We start from the raw sequence: 20,375 nt of genomic DNA on the forward strand, positions 1-20,375 counted from the left end.
GTTATTTAATAGTTTTGATGTCTTCACTATTGTTCTACAATGTAGAACCTCATAATAATAAAAACTCTTGAATGAATAGGTGTCCAAACTTTTGACTATCGTCCTAATCTTATCAATGCCATTTTTATTAAAGTACTCCAGTTGTTGCATTATCAGCATCCTTTCAGCAATTGTGTGAATCAGTACTGATAAAGCAGTTCCTTTGTAAACTGACATTCATATATAACCATTGGTGGACAGTGACACATGCATTTCTTCTGTATCGTTAGCTCGGTTTCCATCCAATTTGTGACAGATTTTCATGTGAATATTCTAAAATATGCTTAAAACAATATGCACATTTTCCCACTAGATGTTTCCAGCAAACTGACTTTTTGTGGATAAAAGGCTGTGCCTGATGACAAAAGGCGCATACAAATAACTTTTACAGTTAAATTCCCAGTTTTGGGGAAAAGTACAAATGGTCATACTTGAGTAAAAGTAAAGATACCTTAATAGAAAATGACTCAAGTAAAAGTCACCCAGTAAAATACTACTTGAGTAAAAGTCTAAAAGTATTTGATTTTAAATATACCCAAGTATCAAAAGTAAATGGAATTGCTAAAATGTACTTACATTTACTTTACGTAAGTAAATATCACATCAAATTCCTTATATTAAGCAAAACAGACTGCTCAATGTTATTCTTTTTTTTAATGACGGATAGCCAGGGGCACACTCCAACATAATTTACAAACAAAGCATTTGTGTTTAGTGAGTCTGCCAGATCAGATGCAATAGGGATGACCAGGGATGTTCTCTTGATAAGTGTGTTGGACAATTTTTCAGTCAAAATGTAACAAGTACTTTTGGGTGTCAAGGAAGATGTATAGAGTAAAAAGTACTTTATTTTCTTTTGGAATGTAGTGAAGTAAATAAACGTAGCCAAAAACATAAATAGTAAAGTAAAGTACAGATACCCCCCCCCCCCCCCAAAAAAAATAAAAAAATAAGTAAAAATACTTTACACCAATGTAAATTCCCATGTAGGCTACCGAATGAAAAATATAAGTTTAATGTGTTTCATCGCATTTTCAACTCTACTGATGGTTTTGAAACAAAAACTGTTGCGTTCTATAGCAAATGTGCACACTCTTCTCTTGGCTGATGCGCTCTAGCAAACATTTAGCAGGTACTGTGCGGGTAGGCTACCTATATTATGAGATGAATATGGATAAGAGCGATAGGTCTATTATTTGTATTTGTCAAAGACACTTGATATTTATTGGAAAGGTGCATCAAGCTCATCACCTTGCACATTTCCCAACCTGTGAAGTTAATAATAATTTATTTAATCTGTAGCCTGATAAACTGCATGCTTTCCCAAGTGGTAGTGGGAGGACCACACATTATCATCACGTGACTCCAACTTGTTTAACTACAAATATTTGTCTATTTATTGAGGCTACCAGACAGCCATTTTCATTATTTTACCAGACAGCCCTTTTCATTATTTTACCAGACAGCCCTGCTCATTATTTTACCAGACAGCCCTGCTCATTATTTTACCAGACAGCCCTGTTCATTATTTTACCAGACAGCCCTGTTCATTATTTTACCAGACAGCCCTGTTCATTATTTTACCAGACAGCCCTTTTCATTATTTTGTCTAAAACACATTTTGATTATGTAATTGTAAAATAGGGACCTTGTATCAGTCATAAGGGCATGACATCAGCAGAAGGCAAGGCAGGTTGACATGCTCAGAGTGTACATTTATTTATTTATTTCACTAATCTACTGACCGAACGCAAGAGGTGGCTAACAACAGACTCCATCCTATGCTAGCTTGCTACCGGTTGGCTTGGCTAGCTGTCTAAATCGCCGTGACCCTAAACCAACCTCTCCACTCACTGGACCCTTTTGATCACTCGACTAAGCATGCCTCTCCTTAATGTCAATATGTCTTGTCCATTGCTGTTCTGGTTAGTGTTTATTGGCTTATTTCACTGTAGAGCCTCTAGTCCTGCTCACTATACCTTATCCAACCTATTAGTTCCACCACCCACACATGCAATGACATCTCCTGGTTTCAATGATGTTTCTAGAGACAATATCTCTCTCTTCATCACTCAATACCTAGGTTTACCTCCACTGTATTCACATCCTACCTTACCTTTGTCTGTACATTATACCTTGATGCTATTTTATCGCCCCCAGAAACCTCCTTTTACTCTCTGTTCCAGACGTTCTAGACGACCAATTCTTATTGCTTTTAGTCGCACCCTTATTCTACTCCTCCTATGTTCCTCTGGCGATGTAGAGGTGAATCCAGGCCCTGCAGTGCCTAGCTCCACTCCTATTCCCCAGGCGCTCTCTTTTGACGACTTCTGTAACCGTAATAGCCTTGGTTTCATGCATGTTAACATTAGAAGCCTCCTCCCTAAGTTTGTTCTATTCACTGCTTTAGCACACTCTGCCAACCCGGATGTTCTAGCTGTGTCTGAATCCTGGCTTAGGAAGACCACCAAAAATTCAGACATTTTAATTCCAAACTACAACATTTTCAGACAAGATAGAACTGCCAAAGGGGGCGGTGTTGCAATTTACTGCAAAGATAGCCTGCAGAGTTCTGTCCTACTATCCAGGTCTGTACCCAAACAATTTGAACTTCTACTTTTAAAAATCCACCTTTCTAAAAACAAGTCTCTCACCGTTGCCGCCTGCTATAGACCACCCTCTGCCCCCAGCTGTGCTCTGGACACCATATGTGAACTGATTGCCCCCCATCTATCTTCAGAGCTCGTGCTGCTAGGCGACCTAAACTGGAACATGCTTAACACCCCAGCCATCCTACAATCTAAACTTGATGCCCTCAATCTCACACAAATTATCAATGAACCTACCAGGTACCTCCCCAAAGCCTTAAACACGGGCACCCTCATAGATATCATCCTAACCAACTTCCCCTCTAAATACACCTCTGCTGTCTTCAACCAAGATCTCAGCGATCACTGCCTCATTGCCTGCATCCGTAATGGGTCAGCGGTCAAACGACCTCCTCTCATCACTGTAAAACGCTCCCTGAAACACTTCAGCGAGCAGGCCTTTCTAATCGACCTGGCCGGGGTATCCTGGAAGGATATTGACCTCATCCCGTCAGTAGAGGATGCCTGGATATTTTTTTAAAATGCCTTCCTAACCATCTTAAATAAACATGCCCCATTCAAGAAATTTAGAACCAGGAACAGATATAGCCCTTGGTTCTCCCCAGACCTGACTGCCCTTAATCAACACAAAAACGTCTTATGGCGTTCTGCATTAGCATCGAACAGCCCCCGTGATATGCAGCTGTTCAGGGAAGCTAGAAACCATTATACACAGGCAGTTAGAAAAGCCAAGGCTAGCTTTTTCAAGCAGAAATTTGCTTCTTGCAACACTAACTCAAAAAAGTTCTGGGACACTGTAAAGTCCATGGAGAATAAGAACACCTCCTCCCAGCTGCCCACTGCACTGAAGATAGGAAACACTGTCACCACTGATAAATCCACCATAATTGAAAATTTCAATAAGCATTTTTCTACTGCTGGCCATGCTTTCCACCTGGCTACTCCTACCCCTGTCAACAGCACTGCACCCCCAACAGCAACTCGCCCAAGCCTTCCCCATTTCTCCTTCTCCCAAATCCATTCAGCTGATGTTCTGAAAGAGCTGCAAAATCTGGACCCCTACAAATCAGCCGGGCTAGACAATCTGGACCCTTTCTTTCTAAAATTATCTGCCGAAATTGTTGCCACCCCTATTACTAGCCTGTTCAACCTCTCTTTCGTGTCGTCTGAGATTCCCAAAGATTGGAAAGCAGCTGCGGTCATCCCCCTCTTCAAAGGGGGGGACACTCTTGACCCAAACTGCTACAGACCTATATCTATCCTACCATGCCTTTCTAAGGTCTTCGAAAGCCAAGTCAACAAACAGATTACCGACCATTTTGAATCTCACCATACCTTCTCTGCTATGCAATCTGGTTTCAGAGCTGGTCATGGGTGCACCTCAGCCACGCTCAAGGTCCTAAACGATATCTTAACCGCCATCGATAAGAAACATTACTGTGCAGCCGTATTCATTGATCTGGCCAAGGCTTTCGACTCTGTCAATCACCACATCCTCATCGGCAGACTCAACAGCCTTGGTTTCTCAAATGATTGCCTCGCCTGGTTCACCAACTACTTCTCTGATAGAGTTCAGTGTGTCAAATCTGAGGGTCTGTTGTCCGGACCTCTGGCAGTCTCTATGGGGGTGCCACAGGGTTCAATTCTTGGACCGACTCTCTTCTCTGTATACATCAATGAGGTCGCTCTTGCTGCTGGTGAGTCTCTGATCCACCTCTACGCAGACGACACCATTCTGTATACTTCCGGCCCTTCTTTGGACACTGTGTTAACAACCCTCCAGGCAAGCTTCAATGCCATACAACTCTCCTTCCGTGGCCTCCAATTGCTCTTAAATACAAGTAAAACTAAATGCATGCTCTTCAACCGATCACTACCTGCACCTACCCGCCTGTCCAACATCACTACTCTGGACGGCTCTGACTTAGAATACGTGGACAACTACAAATACTTAGGTGTCTGGTTAGACTGTAAACTCTCCTTCCAGACCCATATCAAACATCTCCAATCCAAAGTTAAATCTAGAATTGGCTTCCTATTTCGCAACAAAGCATCCTTCACTCATGCTGCCAAACATACCCTTGTAAAACTGACCATCCTACCAATCCTCGACTTTGGCGATGTAATTTACAAAATAGCCTCCAATACCCTACTCAACAAACTGGATGCAGTCTATCACAGTGCAATCCGTTTTGTCACCAAAGCCCCATACACTACCCACCATTGCGACCTGTACGCTCTCGTTGGCTGGCCCTCGCTTCATACTCGTCGCCAAACCCACTGGCTCCATGTCATCTACAAGACCCCGCTAGGTAAAGTCCCCCCTTATCTCAGCTCGCTGGTCACCATAGCATCTCCCACCTGTAGCACACGCTCCAGCAGGTATATCTCTCTAGTCACCCCCAAAACCAATTCTTTCTTTGGCCGCCTCTCTTTCCAGTTCTCTGCTGCCAATGACTGGAACGAACTACAAAAATCTCTGAAACTGGAAACACTTATCTCCCTCACTAGCTTTAAGCACCAACTGTCAGAGCAGCTCACAGATTACTGCACCTGTACATAGCCCACATATAATTTAGCCCTATCAACTACCTCTTTCCCAACTGTATTTAATTTATTTATTTATTTTGCTCCTTTGCACCCCATTATTTTTATTTCTACTTTGCACATTCTTCCATTGCAAAACTACCATTCCAGTGTTTTACTTGCTATATTGTATTTACCTTGCCACCAAGGCCTTTTTTTGCCTTTACCTCCCTTCTCACCTCATTTGCTCACATTGTATATAGACTTGTTTATACTTTATTATTGACTGTATGTTTGTTTTACTCCATGTGTAACTCTGTGTTGTTGTATCTGTCGAACTGCTTTGCTTTATCTTGGCCAGGTCGCAATTGTAAATGAGAACTTGTTCTCAACTTGCCTACCTGGTTAAATAAAGGTAAAATAAATAAAAATAAATAAATAAAATTTACTGGTGATCCAATGGTGAAAGCACAATATCATACAAAATATACAAGTAGATTGACCAAACATACAGAAGCGATAGCCCAAAAGAAATAGCCTTTGTTTAAGGCTTAACCTGTCCTATCTGAATGGACAGGTAGAGGGCAAGACAGTACAGTCTATCCTTGAGAAACTAAATCGGTCTAACAGGAGCTCAAACAGGTAAGCCTACATAATATAAGCACTTGGCCCCCAGGACCATACAAATGACCCAATTGGCAATTACAACCTATACACTGGTTCTACAATGTAAAATGCAATTTACACATACATTGTTACATTCGTGTTAATCAAACTTAATGATTATTAATGATATTTAAACACCATGCATATACGGAACAATAATTGTATCTTACTCTACGTTCTGACTCCAAAGGGTAGAGTGCAGGCCACGTAGTCTATTTCAATGCGCACTGAGGCAAGCGCGCTCCTTTTACGCACAACCAGAATGACAAAGACGTAGGACACAGACACACGGAACTCAAACATTACACAGAAAGTAGGACACAGACACACGGAACTCAAACATTACACAGAAAATATGAACAAAGGAAACCATACTTTCAATTAACTAAGCATAACTTCTACCTCATGAGTCTTGTGAACGTTCACGTGCACAGTAAACATCACGCCCTCTCAGAGGGCAATAAATGGTTGGCTAAATTAAAATTATCGTAGGCCTATCAAACATGAAACAGAAATGTCTACGTGTGGCAATAAACGGCATGGGGATGAAACGCTAGCAGCTATTGTAGTATTAGATGGAATATAGATTTACCACATAGGGCCTATGCATTTAAACGTGTGAAAGTAAGAGCAAACATTTCAACAAGAGAACAAAAGCAGAGCGCAAGTGAAGAGCCGCGTCTTCTCCACAGTAATAATTGGTTTTAAACAAATGCAAGCTTCATAAGTAAATTATAATTTTGAAGCAAGTACCAGTGGCCTATGCTAGTAATTGTTACCCGATTGCTGATGAGCTTGCAAAGTAAACAGTTCATATTCTTGATCAGGGGCAACTTTGGTTTTAGAAGTACATCTTTTTTTGTCCTATTGGATAAACACTCCAAACATCCTTCCTCACCGCTCAGAGGCGTCCGCATGGTCCCAAGCCACGTCGCGGCCATGTTTAGTATCACATTCCAATGATAAAACTGGGGTGGGACAAAAATGCAATTTCAGAATGTGGGCTGTCCCCAGTGTTCTCGATCACCAAATTTGTTTGGGAGCTGCATATTTATTTATTATGGCAATCCTTTCTTCCTATAATTCACTTTCGAGCTGCAACATTATTACCTAGGTGGACAATGTGTGACTGACAAAAAACACCACCAACGCAAAGAGACGTACATTTACAACACAAACACCACCCACAGTTGATTTAGACTACAGGATAAATTAGATAGGTCTAGTCTATACAGATCCACACAGTCCTGTAGCTGTACAGCAAATCAGCAATCTGTTCGCTAGATCATCACCCGACCTGTATTGATTGACAGTTTTCTAGTCCAATCAGAGTGTCAAGTGTGCGTTTTACTAGCCAATCTGTTCCAGTTTTTTTTTGCAAGAGCAATGCTGCCTCTGCTGTTAGAGTAATCCATGTATACTGTGCCACAAAATTAGTGACAAAACATTACAAAACCTGTCCAGGCTTCAAGTCAAGCCTCAAGTTATTCTATATCTCGTCTCAACTCATCAAATTTGTGACTTGAGTCAGACTTGGGTCCAAGTCATGTGACTAGAATACACAACTGCCAGAAGGAGCCTCAACCAAAGCTATTCATGGCTTCACTGTTTCTTTCCCGATTACCACCAACATACTGTATTCTAGATAGTCATGTGAGGATTTATTATAAACTGATAAAGTTAATTATTTTTATGCCTGATTTCTCAGTTTAATATGTGGATGGCTGTTATCGTATTAGGGTCCAGCAGCATCATCACAGGCGGGGTAGTTTTCACTGAGATCTTCAACCAACACCAGGGGGCACAATTCTATAACTGATGAACAAAAACATATTTTCGGTGCTCCGATAATGTCTACATACATTAACTTTCAAGATAAAGGAGAGACCAAAAGCCAAATAAGGTTTGATTACATTTTCTTATGGCAAAAATATCAGATTAAGATATTCCACACCAAGATAAAGACACAAGGACTAATCTTTATCATAGTTATGTTATAACCCATTAGAGTAACATTGTGTTTCCTATTCCTGTGTTAATCCTTATTGTATTCCACACTAGGACTAGAATCACCTTTCTAATGTTCAATTACATTTCTCTAAAATGAGACAATGACCAGTGCTTGTATTATTGATTTTCATACCAGATCATTTGATTGTGTGTGTGTTTACATGTGTTTGTGTATCCGAGGGGGTGTGTGTCATTACACATTGCTAATCATGTGGAATCAAAGGGCACAGAGAGTAGATATATGTGATGTGGGCTTTAAAAGCTGTCTCAATCTTGTTGGATATGTATGAGGTGCTCTGGAATTATGGCAATGTTTAAACAAATAGGATCAGCAACAAGCAGATGTCAGATAGTCTGATGTGATATGTAGCCTAAACAATCCCCATTGTATTGCTTTCATATCTACAGTAGTCACTTCATAGCTCTTTTACTTCAGGAATATGTTCCATAACCCTTGTTTGTCGTGATTTGTTAAGACATTTTGTATGATACCTGTGTTCCCGTGAAAAAATTATAAGTCACCATTTCTCTCTGGATCCGTTTGACATGTATACGTCCTCTTGGCAGTTCAATAAATTGTCAACATAGGAAGAAATTCGGAGGGAAAAAGATGAATGTCAGTTGTCATGAACTGGCACAAAGCCCGCAACAAAAAGGGAGACAACGTGGAGATCAGGAATAACAAAATATATTTATTAATTGAAGTAAACTAAATACAATTAACAATTGTGTGTAGTCAGTAGTGTGAGTGTTTGCATACATAAAGGTGATAATGGGGGAGTGTTGAAAGTTGCCAATGCAAACAAAATCTAAGAGTCTCCTCAATGAACGGGGAAGAGGTGCATTTATCCTGGGACACACCCCGGCCCAGGTGTGTCCCATGTCGCTGACGACCCTCCCAGCTCCGCCCGCCAACATCCTAATAAGGAAAACAAGCGCAAAGAGAAAGAATACGGCAGACAGAGTGGGAGGGTCGTCACATCCCACTCATAAAACCGGGGACCAACAAGGACCCAGGAACACAGTACCAGTCACACAAACAAATTCACCCAGCCCCTGCATCCCAAATTCATAATGGGGTACGTGTTCACACTTCCACTTGCCCTCAGACCTCAGCAACGTTTGCGCACAGGAAGCAACCTTTAAGAGGAAAGAAGAAAACGAGACTAGAAGGGAACAGACAGGAGCGACTGAACAGGACAAAACCAAACAAAATACACAATGGTCAGTCACGTAGACATTCAGGAGCGCACAAGCGAGCTTGTCAGCAACAAGCTCCAACAAAAAGAAAGCCTCAGGGTCCTTCTCATTACATTTTGGCAACATACGTAAGCTTCCAACAATATCAAATGTGTCCGGGGCACGGCCGAGAGAGGAGCGACCCCTAGGTAAATCTGGGTCACCTTCCCAGAGCAAACTCCCTTGAGAGCTTTCCTTCCCTAACCAACTGTAGCCACTCGTTGCAACTTGATTTTTGAACCCTCCAAATCCTGTTTAAATGCCAATTCCTTTTCATACTTTACATAATCATGCTCTAGTTGTAACAGAAGCAGTTCTTTCTGTTGTTCAAAAGACAGACTACTAGGGCTAACAGATTGGAAGGCCATTGTAATGAAACAGGGAAATGGCGAGTCCTCGGCAGAGGCTGCTCCAGTGGTAACTTCAAGAATACCACTCTCCATCAGATTGGCTTTCAATATCAACCTAACAGAATTTGATGTTTGTCACTAATTTCAATCTTGTAGAGTTCAGCGATCTTCAACAGCTGTTCTTTAGTACATATTTCTAACAGTTCCATTGATGGAAAGCGAATAAACTTGTCTACACAAAGACACCATAGTCAAAATAAAAATAATAAGTTTGCTCTTCCCCTCTGCTGAGCACACCAGGCCACTAGAGAAATGACAATCACACTGGGCACCACAGAAGAGTGATGAGACATATGGAGCTTCCACAAAACAGACAATAACTCAACCCTAGTCTTCTTGAGGATTTGCGGTGGGTAATTACGCACTGTAGCCCGCTGGAAAGGATATAAAAGAGGTGTATTTATCCTGGGACACACCCGGGCCCAGGTGTGTCCCATGTCTCTGACGACCCTCCCAGCTCCACCTGCCGACATCCTAATAAGGAAAACAAGAGCAAAGAGAAAGAATATGGCAGACAGAGTGGGAGGGTCGTCACCCAGTCAATATAAGGCTGACAGGTCAATAGATATCTCTGAACCTTACTGCAATAGGCATAAGTGTCACATCCAGGGGCCTGGAGATTAGCAGTTAGGCTGAAGCCTCTGCTACTGCTGTCGCTGGCCATTCTGTCACTGCGAAACTGGGGATCATGAGGCCTATTGGCAACACAGAGAAAGGTGCTCCCTACTGTAGCTCTCTCAACTAAGTCACCATGAGTCACCAGTATAATACCATTAAAATGTCATACAAATGAGAGGCAGCTGCTAGTGAAGGTCAGTTTCACTGCTTGTATTTGCCTTGATTGAAGCAAAGAAATGATATGCCGTATAACTTGTCATTGTATATTTTATTTGCAAATGAAATAGTAATAACTCAGAAGTAGTAAAAATATACATTTTTTTACTTGTAATATTTACATGGATTGAAAAGTAAAGAGTGGTTTAAATTTCCCTTAATGATGCCATGCTGAGCTGTCTGTCTGACATCCAGTCAAGGTCGTTACAGACAGAGCCAAACCCCCCAACCCCCAACCCTCACCCGTGACGAGCACAGCACACAAAGGTGCAAAGTACATGGATTTGGAAGAACCAAAATAGAAAACAAATGAAAAGCGTCATAAAACTTTCTGTAATATATATTTACAATCATGTTTTTTAGCCAAATACTGGTATACACTGACATCAAAGCAAAGCATTCCCCCTCATCTGCTCCATAGCTTTTGACATGCAGCTCTCTTTGCGTTCCTCCTTTCTGAGATGGACTTCCACCCCTCCCTTTTCAGAATGTCACAACAGATCATGTTCCCGTGCCAGAGGCTGTCCAAATACAGTCTGAGCGTCAATCTGTCATGCTGAACTGCTTATCCCCAAAACTGCTTTAAGAACACAAACGTATTGGCTACATGAGATTCATAGTCATATAATATAATGTAGGATAATCAGAATCATGAATCATTTCACTTACATTTGAATGATGATAACATTATAGTAGGGCTACTTTAAGACCCATTTTGTCGGTGTTGCAAATCTGGGGGTGGAGAAAAAGCCTAGTTTAAATTCCTGACTGCTCAGACGAAAGCCTATCAGGATTCATTTGGAGAAAACAGAGCAGGTTTGACAGCCCACAAAGCTGGCACAGATGTGGAAAAGCGACACGAGGGCTCCTAATCTGGGGAATTTTCCACCTGAGACCTTCAGTTCCTTGAAAGCAAATCAAAAAGTCAGAGGAATTAAAGACAAAGCATCTTATCCTCCACCGAGCTGCTCCTAAAGGCAGTGGAGGGAATTTAAATGGAGGAGCATAAAGTTCTGGCTCGATATCAATCTTGTTTTATGTCCCCTCCTCTCCCACTACTCGCTCACGTTCCCTTGAAAACTGTGAGAGCATTTGTTTTGAGAATGCTAAGACACATAGCACTGTTCATGTGTGTGTGTACTGTCTCCTGGGCTATGCAATGGTTCTTTTTATGCTCCCTTTGGTGGGGAGTGCCATCAGTCAGTCGTAATGCCCGCCAACCATCCATCAAATGTATTCTGAAGGAACAGAAATAACAAAGCTGACTGTTTCGGCTTTTGGTTCACTATGTACTCTATGTGTGTGTGTCTGTATTTATGTGCATTTGTGTGTCTGTTTCGCTGTGTTTGTGTGTGTGTGTGTGTGTGTGTGTGTGTGTGTGTGTGTGTGTGTGTGTGTGTGTGTCTGTGTTTCTATGTGTTTCTGTGTGTTTGTGTGTGTGTGTGTGTTTGTTTCTGGTTGTGTGTGTGATGGGAAGCTGTCAATATGTACTCTATGTGTGTGTGTCTGTATTTATGTTCATTTGTGTGTCTGTTTCGCTGTGTTTGTGTGTGTGTGTGTGTGTGTGTGTGTGTGTGTGTGTGTGTGTGTGTGTGTGTGTGTGTGTCTGTGTTTCTATGTGTTTCTGTGTGTTTGTGTGTGTGTGTGTGTTTGTTTCTGGTTGTGTGTGTGATGGGAAGCTGTCAATATGTACTCTATGTGTGTGTGTCTGTATTTATGTTCATTTGTGTGTCTGTTTCGCTGTGTTTGTGTGTGTGTGTGTGTGTGTGTGTGTGTGTGTGTGTGTGTGTGTGTGTGTGTGTGTGTGTCTGTGTTTCTATGTGTTTCTGTGTGTTTGTGTGTGTGTGTGTGTTTGTTTCTGGTTGTGTGTGTGATGGGAAGCTGTCAATACACAAAGAGACCGGTGCATGGCTATATTAAAAGACAGCTTTGCCAGGCAGATAGCATGCGAGCGACTTCCAGAGGCCTAGATGAGTATGGACGGGCATTGTTTGCTGCATGTGAAAGTGAATTGATTTCCATAATAGACATACAGTTGAAGTCGGAAGTTTACATACACTTAGCTTGGAATCATTAAAACTCATTTTTCAACCACTCCACAAATCTCTTGTTTACAAACTATAGTTTTGGCAAGTCGGTTAGGAAAGCTACTTTGTGCCTGACACAGGTAATTTTTCCAAAAATTCTTTACAGACAGATTATTTCATTTAGAATTCACTGTATGACAATTCCAGTGGGTCAGCAGTTTTCATACAATAAGTTGGCTGTGCCTTTAAACAGCTTGGAAAATTCCAGAAAATTATATCATGGCTTTAGAGCTTCTGATAGGCTAATTGACATAATTTGAGTCAATTGGAGATGTACCTGTGGATGTATTTCAAGGCCTCCATTAAAACTCAGTGCCTCTTTGCTTGACATCATGGGAAAATCAAAAGAAATCAGCCAAGACCTCAGAAAAAAACAAGTCTGGTTCAGCCTTGGGAGCAATTTCCAAATGCTTGAAGGTACCACATTCATCTGTACAAACAATTGTACGCAAGTAAAAACACCATGGGACCAGGCAGCCTCCATACTGCTCAGGAAGGAGATGCGTTCTGTGTCCTAGAGATGAATGTACTTTGGTATGAAAAATGCAAATCAATCCCAGAACAACAGCATAGGACCTTGTGAAGATGCTGTAGGAAACATGTACAAAAGTATCTAGAGCCACAGTAAAACGAGTCCTATATCGGCATAACCTGAAAGGCCGCTCAGCTCCAAAACCGCCATAAAAAAAAGCCAGACTAATGGGGACAAAGATCATACTTTTTGGAGAAATGTCCTGTTGAACAGTTTTGCCATAATGACCATCATTATGTTTGGAGGAAAAAGGGGGAGGCTTGCAAGCCAATGAACACCATCCCAACCGTGAAGCACGGTGGTGGCAGCATCATGTTGTAGGGGTGTTTTGCTGCAGAAGGGACTGGTGCACTTCACAAAATAGATGGCTTCATGAGGATGGAAAATCATGGGGATATATTGAAGCAGCATCTCAAGACATCAGTCAAGAAGTTAAAGCTTGGCTGCAAATGGATCTTCAAAATGGACAATGACCCCAAGCATGCTTCCAAAGTTGTGGCAAAATGGCTTAAGGACAACAAAGTCAAGGTATTTGAGTGGCCATAACAAAGCCCTGACCTCAATCCTGTAGAAAATGTGTGGGCAGAACTGAAAAAGTGTGAGTGAGCAAGGAGGCCTAAAAACCTGACTCAATTACACCACCTCTGTCAGGAGGAATGGGCCAAAATTCACCAACTTATTGTGGGAAGCTTGTGGAAGGCTACCTAAAACATTTGACCCAAGTTAAACAATTTAAAGGCAACGCTACCAAATACTAATTGAGTGTATGTAAACTTCTGACCTACTGGGAATGTGATGAAAGAAATAAAAGCTGAAATAAATAATTCTTTCTACAATTATTCTGACATTTTACATTCTTAAAATAAAGTGGTGATCCTAACTGACCTAAGACAGGGAATTTCTACTCTGATTAAATGTCAGTAATTCTGAAAAACTGAGTTTAAATGTATTTGTTTAAATGTATGTAAACTTCCAACTTCAACTGTATACTGCAAGTCACAGAAACTAATATAAACACTGCGTGTCTACACTGCAGTCTTTTCCATTCAGATAGGTTATGCCTAGCTGGTCCCACTATTCTTCTCCCTTGAATGAGTGGCTAACATGAGAATGTGTGGGTGTTGGTGTGGCCCTGAAGGCTTGTACCATTGTTTTCAATTTTCGCCTAAAATAACATACCCAAATTCAACTGCCTGTAACTCAGGCTCTGAAGCAAGGATATGCAGATTATTGGTACCATTTGAAAGGAAAGACTTTGAAGTTTGTGGAAATGTGAGAGGAATGTAGGAGAATATAACACAATAGATCTGGTAAAAGATAATACAAATAAAAAAAGTTTTGTATTTTTTTGTACCATCATTTTTTAAATGGAAGAGAAAGGCCATAATGTATTATTCCAGCCCAGGTGGAATTTAGATTTTGGCCACTAGATGGCACCAGTGTATGTGAATGTTTTAGACTGGTCCAATGAACCATTGCATTCATTTTCATTATGTTGTATCAAGACTGCCCAAATGTGCCTAATTTGTTCATTAATAACTTTTAATGTTCAAAACTGTACACTCTCCTCAAACAATAGCATGGTATTATTTCAATGTAATAGCTACTGTAAACAGTGCTGTTAGATTAACAAGAATGTAAGCTTTCAGACAATATCAGCTATGTTTACTTGTTACTTACAACCTCATGCTAATCACATTAGCCTTCGTTAACTCAACTGTCCCGCAGGGGACCCACCGATCCTGAATAAGTTTTATAATGTACATCATTCCCTTGGCATGGAATGTTGTCTCATTATGGAGATGTACACATTCTGAATTGTGATTGGGTTACATATGATCTAGTTTACAGCAGAGATTAGTCATAGCGAGATATTCTTCCGGGATACCCTTGTACGCCTTCAGTCAGGGTCTTTGTCCACTACTTTGTATACAAAGCCTACATGCCTCTAGTGCTCTCAGTAGAGTACGTACCATTGATGAGACCTCTACTCTCTCTCTACTAGAAGGGATAAAAGTAATACAAAAATTAATAAAATAAAAACCATTCATGTCTGTACTGTTACATATTGTTCTGTGAGTGATGACATCAAGGGAGTGATGACATCAAGGGAGCTATTAAGTAGCATTGGAATGTGCTTATTGCTGATCCTGCTTGCCAAAAGATTTTCTCTGACCCTCCTCTCTTTTCACACTACAGGGCCAGGAATGTCAGGGACTGACACCAGGTGACTGGCTTCTACCTCTGTCGTAGTTGTGCAGCATGTAAGGATACCTATTACAAAGTGAGCGTATTCAACAGCTCTGCCACTGGAAAACAATACACTATCAAACAGTATCCACATGCAGGTCTTCTAACGTCATATTGTATTTTAGGCATGAATGAATAATTGTTATTGAAGTGTTTTCTGCAACTATTTGTGTACGATACCCCCAGCTAGTGGTGTCTCTAGCTCCCACTCTTACAATCCTGTGTTATTTATTTTGAGGAAATGTTCACATTGTACATCTATAAGTAATAATTGATGATTTCTCTCTGTCCGCAATTGTATATAATCTAGATCATGCATTCTATTGTACTAGGTACTACTTTATAGATTTTCTGATGTATTTTCTTGCCCATGTGACATGCAAGTATCATTGAAATAGAAACCAGGTGTGTGCTGAAAATGTCCACTGATGGCCTGAGGAAGAAACATTTGTGTTTTGTTTTCACATTTTATTTATGCACTATGCTATATTCTTTGGACACCATGATGTTTCAATAAACATCTTGATTTTGCATTCAAGCCTAAGTTTTGGATCTATTCTTTTTTCGACAAGGTGCAGGTCTCTATCTCGTCCAGTATTGTTACTTTGACTCCTACGCACCTGCAACAGACCCTTTTCAGTAGTAAGGACCTTAAAAGAGCGCAGATGGACTCTGATCAGATACATATAATCCCACAGGTTTGGTTAATGCCCCTGTCTCACTGTGTTTTGGCAGTAGATTCCCAAAGCTGGATCAACACATAACTCAAACCACATGTGCATTCATGATAAGGACAGAAAAAGAAACCATCAACAGGGATAGGGATTACAAAGGCACACTAAATAGCCTACTTCATTCAAACTGCACAGGGTCAGACAGATGTACAACAAAGGGGATGGCTGATGCCAAAGCTTGGCCAATGTACAGAGAATGTACAGAGAAACTATCAAAACAATGAGACAGTAATCGAGTGGCACTCTGTTGTTGTGGATCCAAGGAGAGTACCTACCAGGGGTGGAACCATGCACACTGTACAATAGTCCCTAGAATCATACTCCTTCCTCTATTCAATCATCCACAGTATTTCGGGGATTAACTTCAATGTCATTTGTGTCTCTCTAACTATGTTTTACTTCCTTCTATTCAGTACCTTACAAAGCATAGACAATAACCGTAGTGACCATCTTTGTTCAACACACATTCATTGACTTTTTGACAGGTTTTGGTTTCCGTAACATTGCAAAACAGTGGAGGTAAATAAATGAGTAAATAAAGCAACGATGACCCATCCTGGGGATTGGTGGCACTTCCTCAGGCTGAGACACAGCTGTCTGTCACCCTCCACAACCTGAAATTAAATAGATATTAAACCTCATTTGTCTTAAAGTTATTTTTATTATTCAGTATATTCAGTCATGTGTCTCTATTTTCTGTACGTTAACACCCAATTCATCAGTTTTTGGGGAGGAGTTTCCGTACCATATGGGATGGTAACGCCAGTCCTCAGGGGCCTGATTGGTGTCACACTTTTGCCCCAGCCCCAGCTAACACACCTGACTCCAATTATCAACTAATCATGATGTTCAGTTTAGAATTAAATTGGTTTAATCAGCTGTGTTTGCTAGGGATTGGGGAACAGTGTGACAGCACTCTAGACCCCGAGGACTGGAATTACCAATCCACAGAGCTGAGAGAGGATGGGGTGAGAAAAATAAAAGTTTCATCAGAACTCTGACTACCATGTCAGTGCTACATCCTATGAATGTGGCTAAAGTTTCTCCTATTGAGAAAAGCAAATTAGCTGTTCTCTGAATGGGGTCAGGACCATGGAACATGATGTGTCTCAGATGTCGTCATGGAGCCCGTAAAGCATCACAGAGTCTGGAGCACAGGAGGCTGCTGAGGGGAGGACGGCTCATAATAATGGCTGGAATGGAGTGCATTTAATAGCATCACACAATGAAACCATGTGTTTGACGTGTTCGATACCATTCCATGTATTTCATTCCAGCCATTACTATGAGCCCGTCCTCTCCAAATAAGGTGCCATCGGCTGCCTGTGTTCTGGAGGGTTGATCTAGCGGTTTCTCTCCTCACAGGGCACACAGCATGCTCTCTGTCAGAAAGCCAGGGGTGTGTGGTTGTAGTGGGGGCTGGATGCTCCGGTGTGTCTGCCTGTTGGGAGTGGTGTGGTTGGATGAGTCAGAGACACCACTAGGCCAAAATAAAGAGGCGTGGTTCTCTCTCAGCATTTCATGCCCTCATCCCTCCGTCATGTCGTCAGCTGCGTGTCTCCACCGGCACCTGGTGCAGACTTTGGATCTCTTTTCTCAACCAATTCCTTCTTTCTTCCTTTTTCTCTGCACTCTTCCTGTCCTTTTGATTTGATACATAAAATCTCCACTCTGGGTTTTTCTTACACCTCACCGCACACAGCGCTGTGCCCGCTCATTGCTTCCCATGACTTCAAAGTAGAAAGAAAAGTGTAAAAATAAGTTATTTAGCCACGAGACAAACAAAAATGTGTTCTGTCTCAGTTTTTTTGTTTTTGTTGTTTTTTATTCAGTAGGGGGCAAGCATTTCTTATTTTCCCTTTTAAAGTATGCATTCATTAAAAGTTTTGGGGTTTATATTATTGATTATCTTAATTACATCCTTTTACTACTTGCATTTCGTTGTTTAACGGAAGAGTTTGTGTCTTTGAAGGGGTGGGTTTTACACATCAACATAGCCAGGATGGACTTTCTTCTCCATCCTACACAGTTTGAAAGGCCTTGGTCTGGGCAGGGACCATGAGAGTGGGGGGAGTGGGCCCAGAGATATGTTTCCTGGAGTTGATGTTGAATTTGGGGGTGCCAGGGGGCTCAGGGGTCTTGATGGGGGGTACCACCGTTGTGTATGCTGGGGGGGACTGGGGGAAGTCAGGTGGCTGTCCATTCTCCTTGAGGGCAGCTATCGCTGGGGGCCGAGGGCGGTGCCCGTGGGGGGCAGTGTTGTGCACCATGGACTGTGTTGAGGAGGCCCCGGAGCGGGAGCTGCCAGAGCGGGACGAGGACAGAGAGTTGGGCTTCACCAGCTTGGCCTTGGGAGCCTCTGCATCCTCCCTGCACAGATACACAAATCAAAAACAAGAACAAACAAGAGCTACTTAGATTTGGCCAGTCATGACCCCAAGCATGCACACAGAGACAAACATAAACTTAGACAAACTCTACGGCCTTTCTGAGGAGAGCCAGTGGAGAAAACGATCTTACACAATCAGAGAAAAGGGTTTGGTGACGCTCCACTGCACTTGCTGCATTATCATCTGGGTCTGACACAAGTGTCTAAATATAAATAGTCCAACTCGTCTAGGTCTTAATCCACTACATTACACTGGCACCACGGTCACCGACCCCACTTCAGAAAACTGCCCCATCCCATCCCACCCGCTCAGTGGTTAAACATGACATGTAAAAAGGAAACACCTCCCCGTAGTCTGCATTATTTATCTAAACACCGGCAAATAAGCAGCTACACAGCCTCCAAGCAGTGAATTGTTTTCTCTTCTGCTGTAACAAGCTGCGCCATTAGCAGCCTGGAGGCCCCAGTTTACTGTAAATCTCGCTCTGGGAGTCAAACACGGCCTCAATCCGCACTTAGGTCCTGCTGCCTGCTTATGGCTGCTCTGGAGAGGAGAGAAGCTCTGGGCACGGGAGCAGAGAGGTGTGAAAAGGATGGCTCTCAGAAACCAATAAATACTACGCTTGACAATGAGAGATTTACTACAGACACACACGCAAGTGCACATACACGCTTCAGCATTTAAAAAGTTCGACAGAAAACGAGTGAAAGAGGGACAGAAGATAAAGAGATGCAGGAAGAAGATGAAAATGACTGACCTGATCTCATTGGGAGTCTCCTCCTCCTCATACCTCTTCTTCTCCTTCTTGCGGAAGACGAGCCAGATGATTAGGATGATGAGGAGAACACCAAAGGAGACGCCCACCACGGCACCTGCCAGCACGCCCATCCCTCGAACATCTGTGGATCATCGCACATTTCTGACCTCAGAAGGGCAGTGGAAAACTACCATACATGCACCTGTACATACAGTATCCATCCACACTGTACTGTGCACACGCAAATATTGATGCTTCTCACGTAAACAATCCCTTTAAAAATAATGATTTAGTCCCGATAGGTAAATCCTGTGAATTTGTGGATGATAGATTTTGCTGGTGTTGTGTGTATTATGTGTTCCCTACAAAACTATGAATCTAACAAAATGCTATCAAACCATTTCTGTTGCTGTGTTAAGTTATAAATCATGTCCCCAACATTTCACCCTGTTGTGACCTTAAAATTCCTGTGCCTTTCTGGAAATCTATTACCGTGACATTGAAACATTACTGTTTGAGCGAAGTCGATGACCAATTGCCACTGTTTTAACGGTACAGTCCCCAGTGTTGTGTTACTGAGGCGCAGGGGAGTGGAGCGAGGAAAAAACAATGTCCAGGTGCTGTTGGAAACTACAGTCATCCATCACCATCATAGCATGGTGTGGTGCGAAGCCGGAAAGCAGCTCTCTCTACTCACACTGCATGGTGACCTCGATGATGCAGTTCTCCTCGCCAACGTCATTGCTGGCAGTGCACTTGTAGACACCTGTACTGTCCTTCGTCAGGTTCCGCAGGGTAACGATCTCTGGATTCTTCAGATCTGTAGGAGAGATAGACTGTGATTTAACAACCTGCTCAACTTGGGAAAGCTGATAGGACCGGGGTCTATGGTGCAGTTTGTACATGTATGTCCACTACAATGGCTTCAAGCACTTCTACAGTTAGCATGATCTTGAAGAGCAATTTGATTAACAGCATGTAATAAATCCTTGCAGTGAAGTACTGTACTTCATATCAAAGTCTACTCAGCTCTGATCCACTCCATTCTATGATAATATAGTACAGACCAGCAGCAAGACAAATGCATTGTGAGGCTGTATTAAATTGTATTGATGAGTGTTGAGCCTAGTTAGAACTGACTCAGGTCTGTTTTGGGCTAACCATTCCTGTCTGCAATAGCATGTCAGCTCTGAGGTATCACACTCAGTGGGATGGAGCAAGAGGAGAGGAACTCGCAAATGTTGATCTTGGCCTCTGAGAGATTGGGTGTAATCATGCTCAGAGTGACTCTG

At 42.0% G+C, this 20,375-nt stretch overlaps 1 protein-coding gene across 2 annotated transcripts in view; it reads right to left on the reverse strand.

Moving 5' to 3' along the window:
- Positions 1-14,264: 14,264 nt before the first annotated feature.
- LOC110504029 (CXADR-like membrane protein) overlaps positions 14,265-20,375 on the reverse strand; it is a 92,365-nt gene continuing 86,254 nt past the window's right edge. For both annotated transcript variants that reach the window (XM_021582821.2, XM_021582822.2), the window contains exons 5-7: positions 19,781-19,903; positions 19,084-19,225; positions 14,265-18,306 (exon numbers count right to left, since the gene is read on the reverse strand). In XM_021582821.2, coding sequence (XP_021438496.2) covers positions 17,958-18,306; positions 19,084-19,225; positions 19,781-19,903 — 614 coding nt within the window. In that variant the 3' untranslated portion in view covers positions 14,265-17,957. The remainder of the gene's footprint in view (positions 18,307-19,083; positions 19,226-19,780; positions 19,904-20,375) is intronic.

This window comes from Oncorhynchus mykiss, chromosome 24 (assembly GCF_013265735.2).
Source record: "Oncorhynchus mykiss isolate Arlee chromosome 24, USDA_OmykA_1.1, whole genome shotgun sequence".
NCBI classification, from domain to species: domain Eukaryota; kingdom Metazoa; phylum Chordata; class Actinopteri; order Salmoniformes; family Salmonidae; genus Oncorhynchus; species Oncorhynchus mykiss.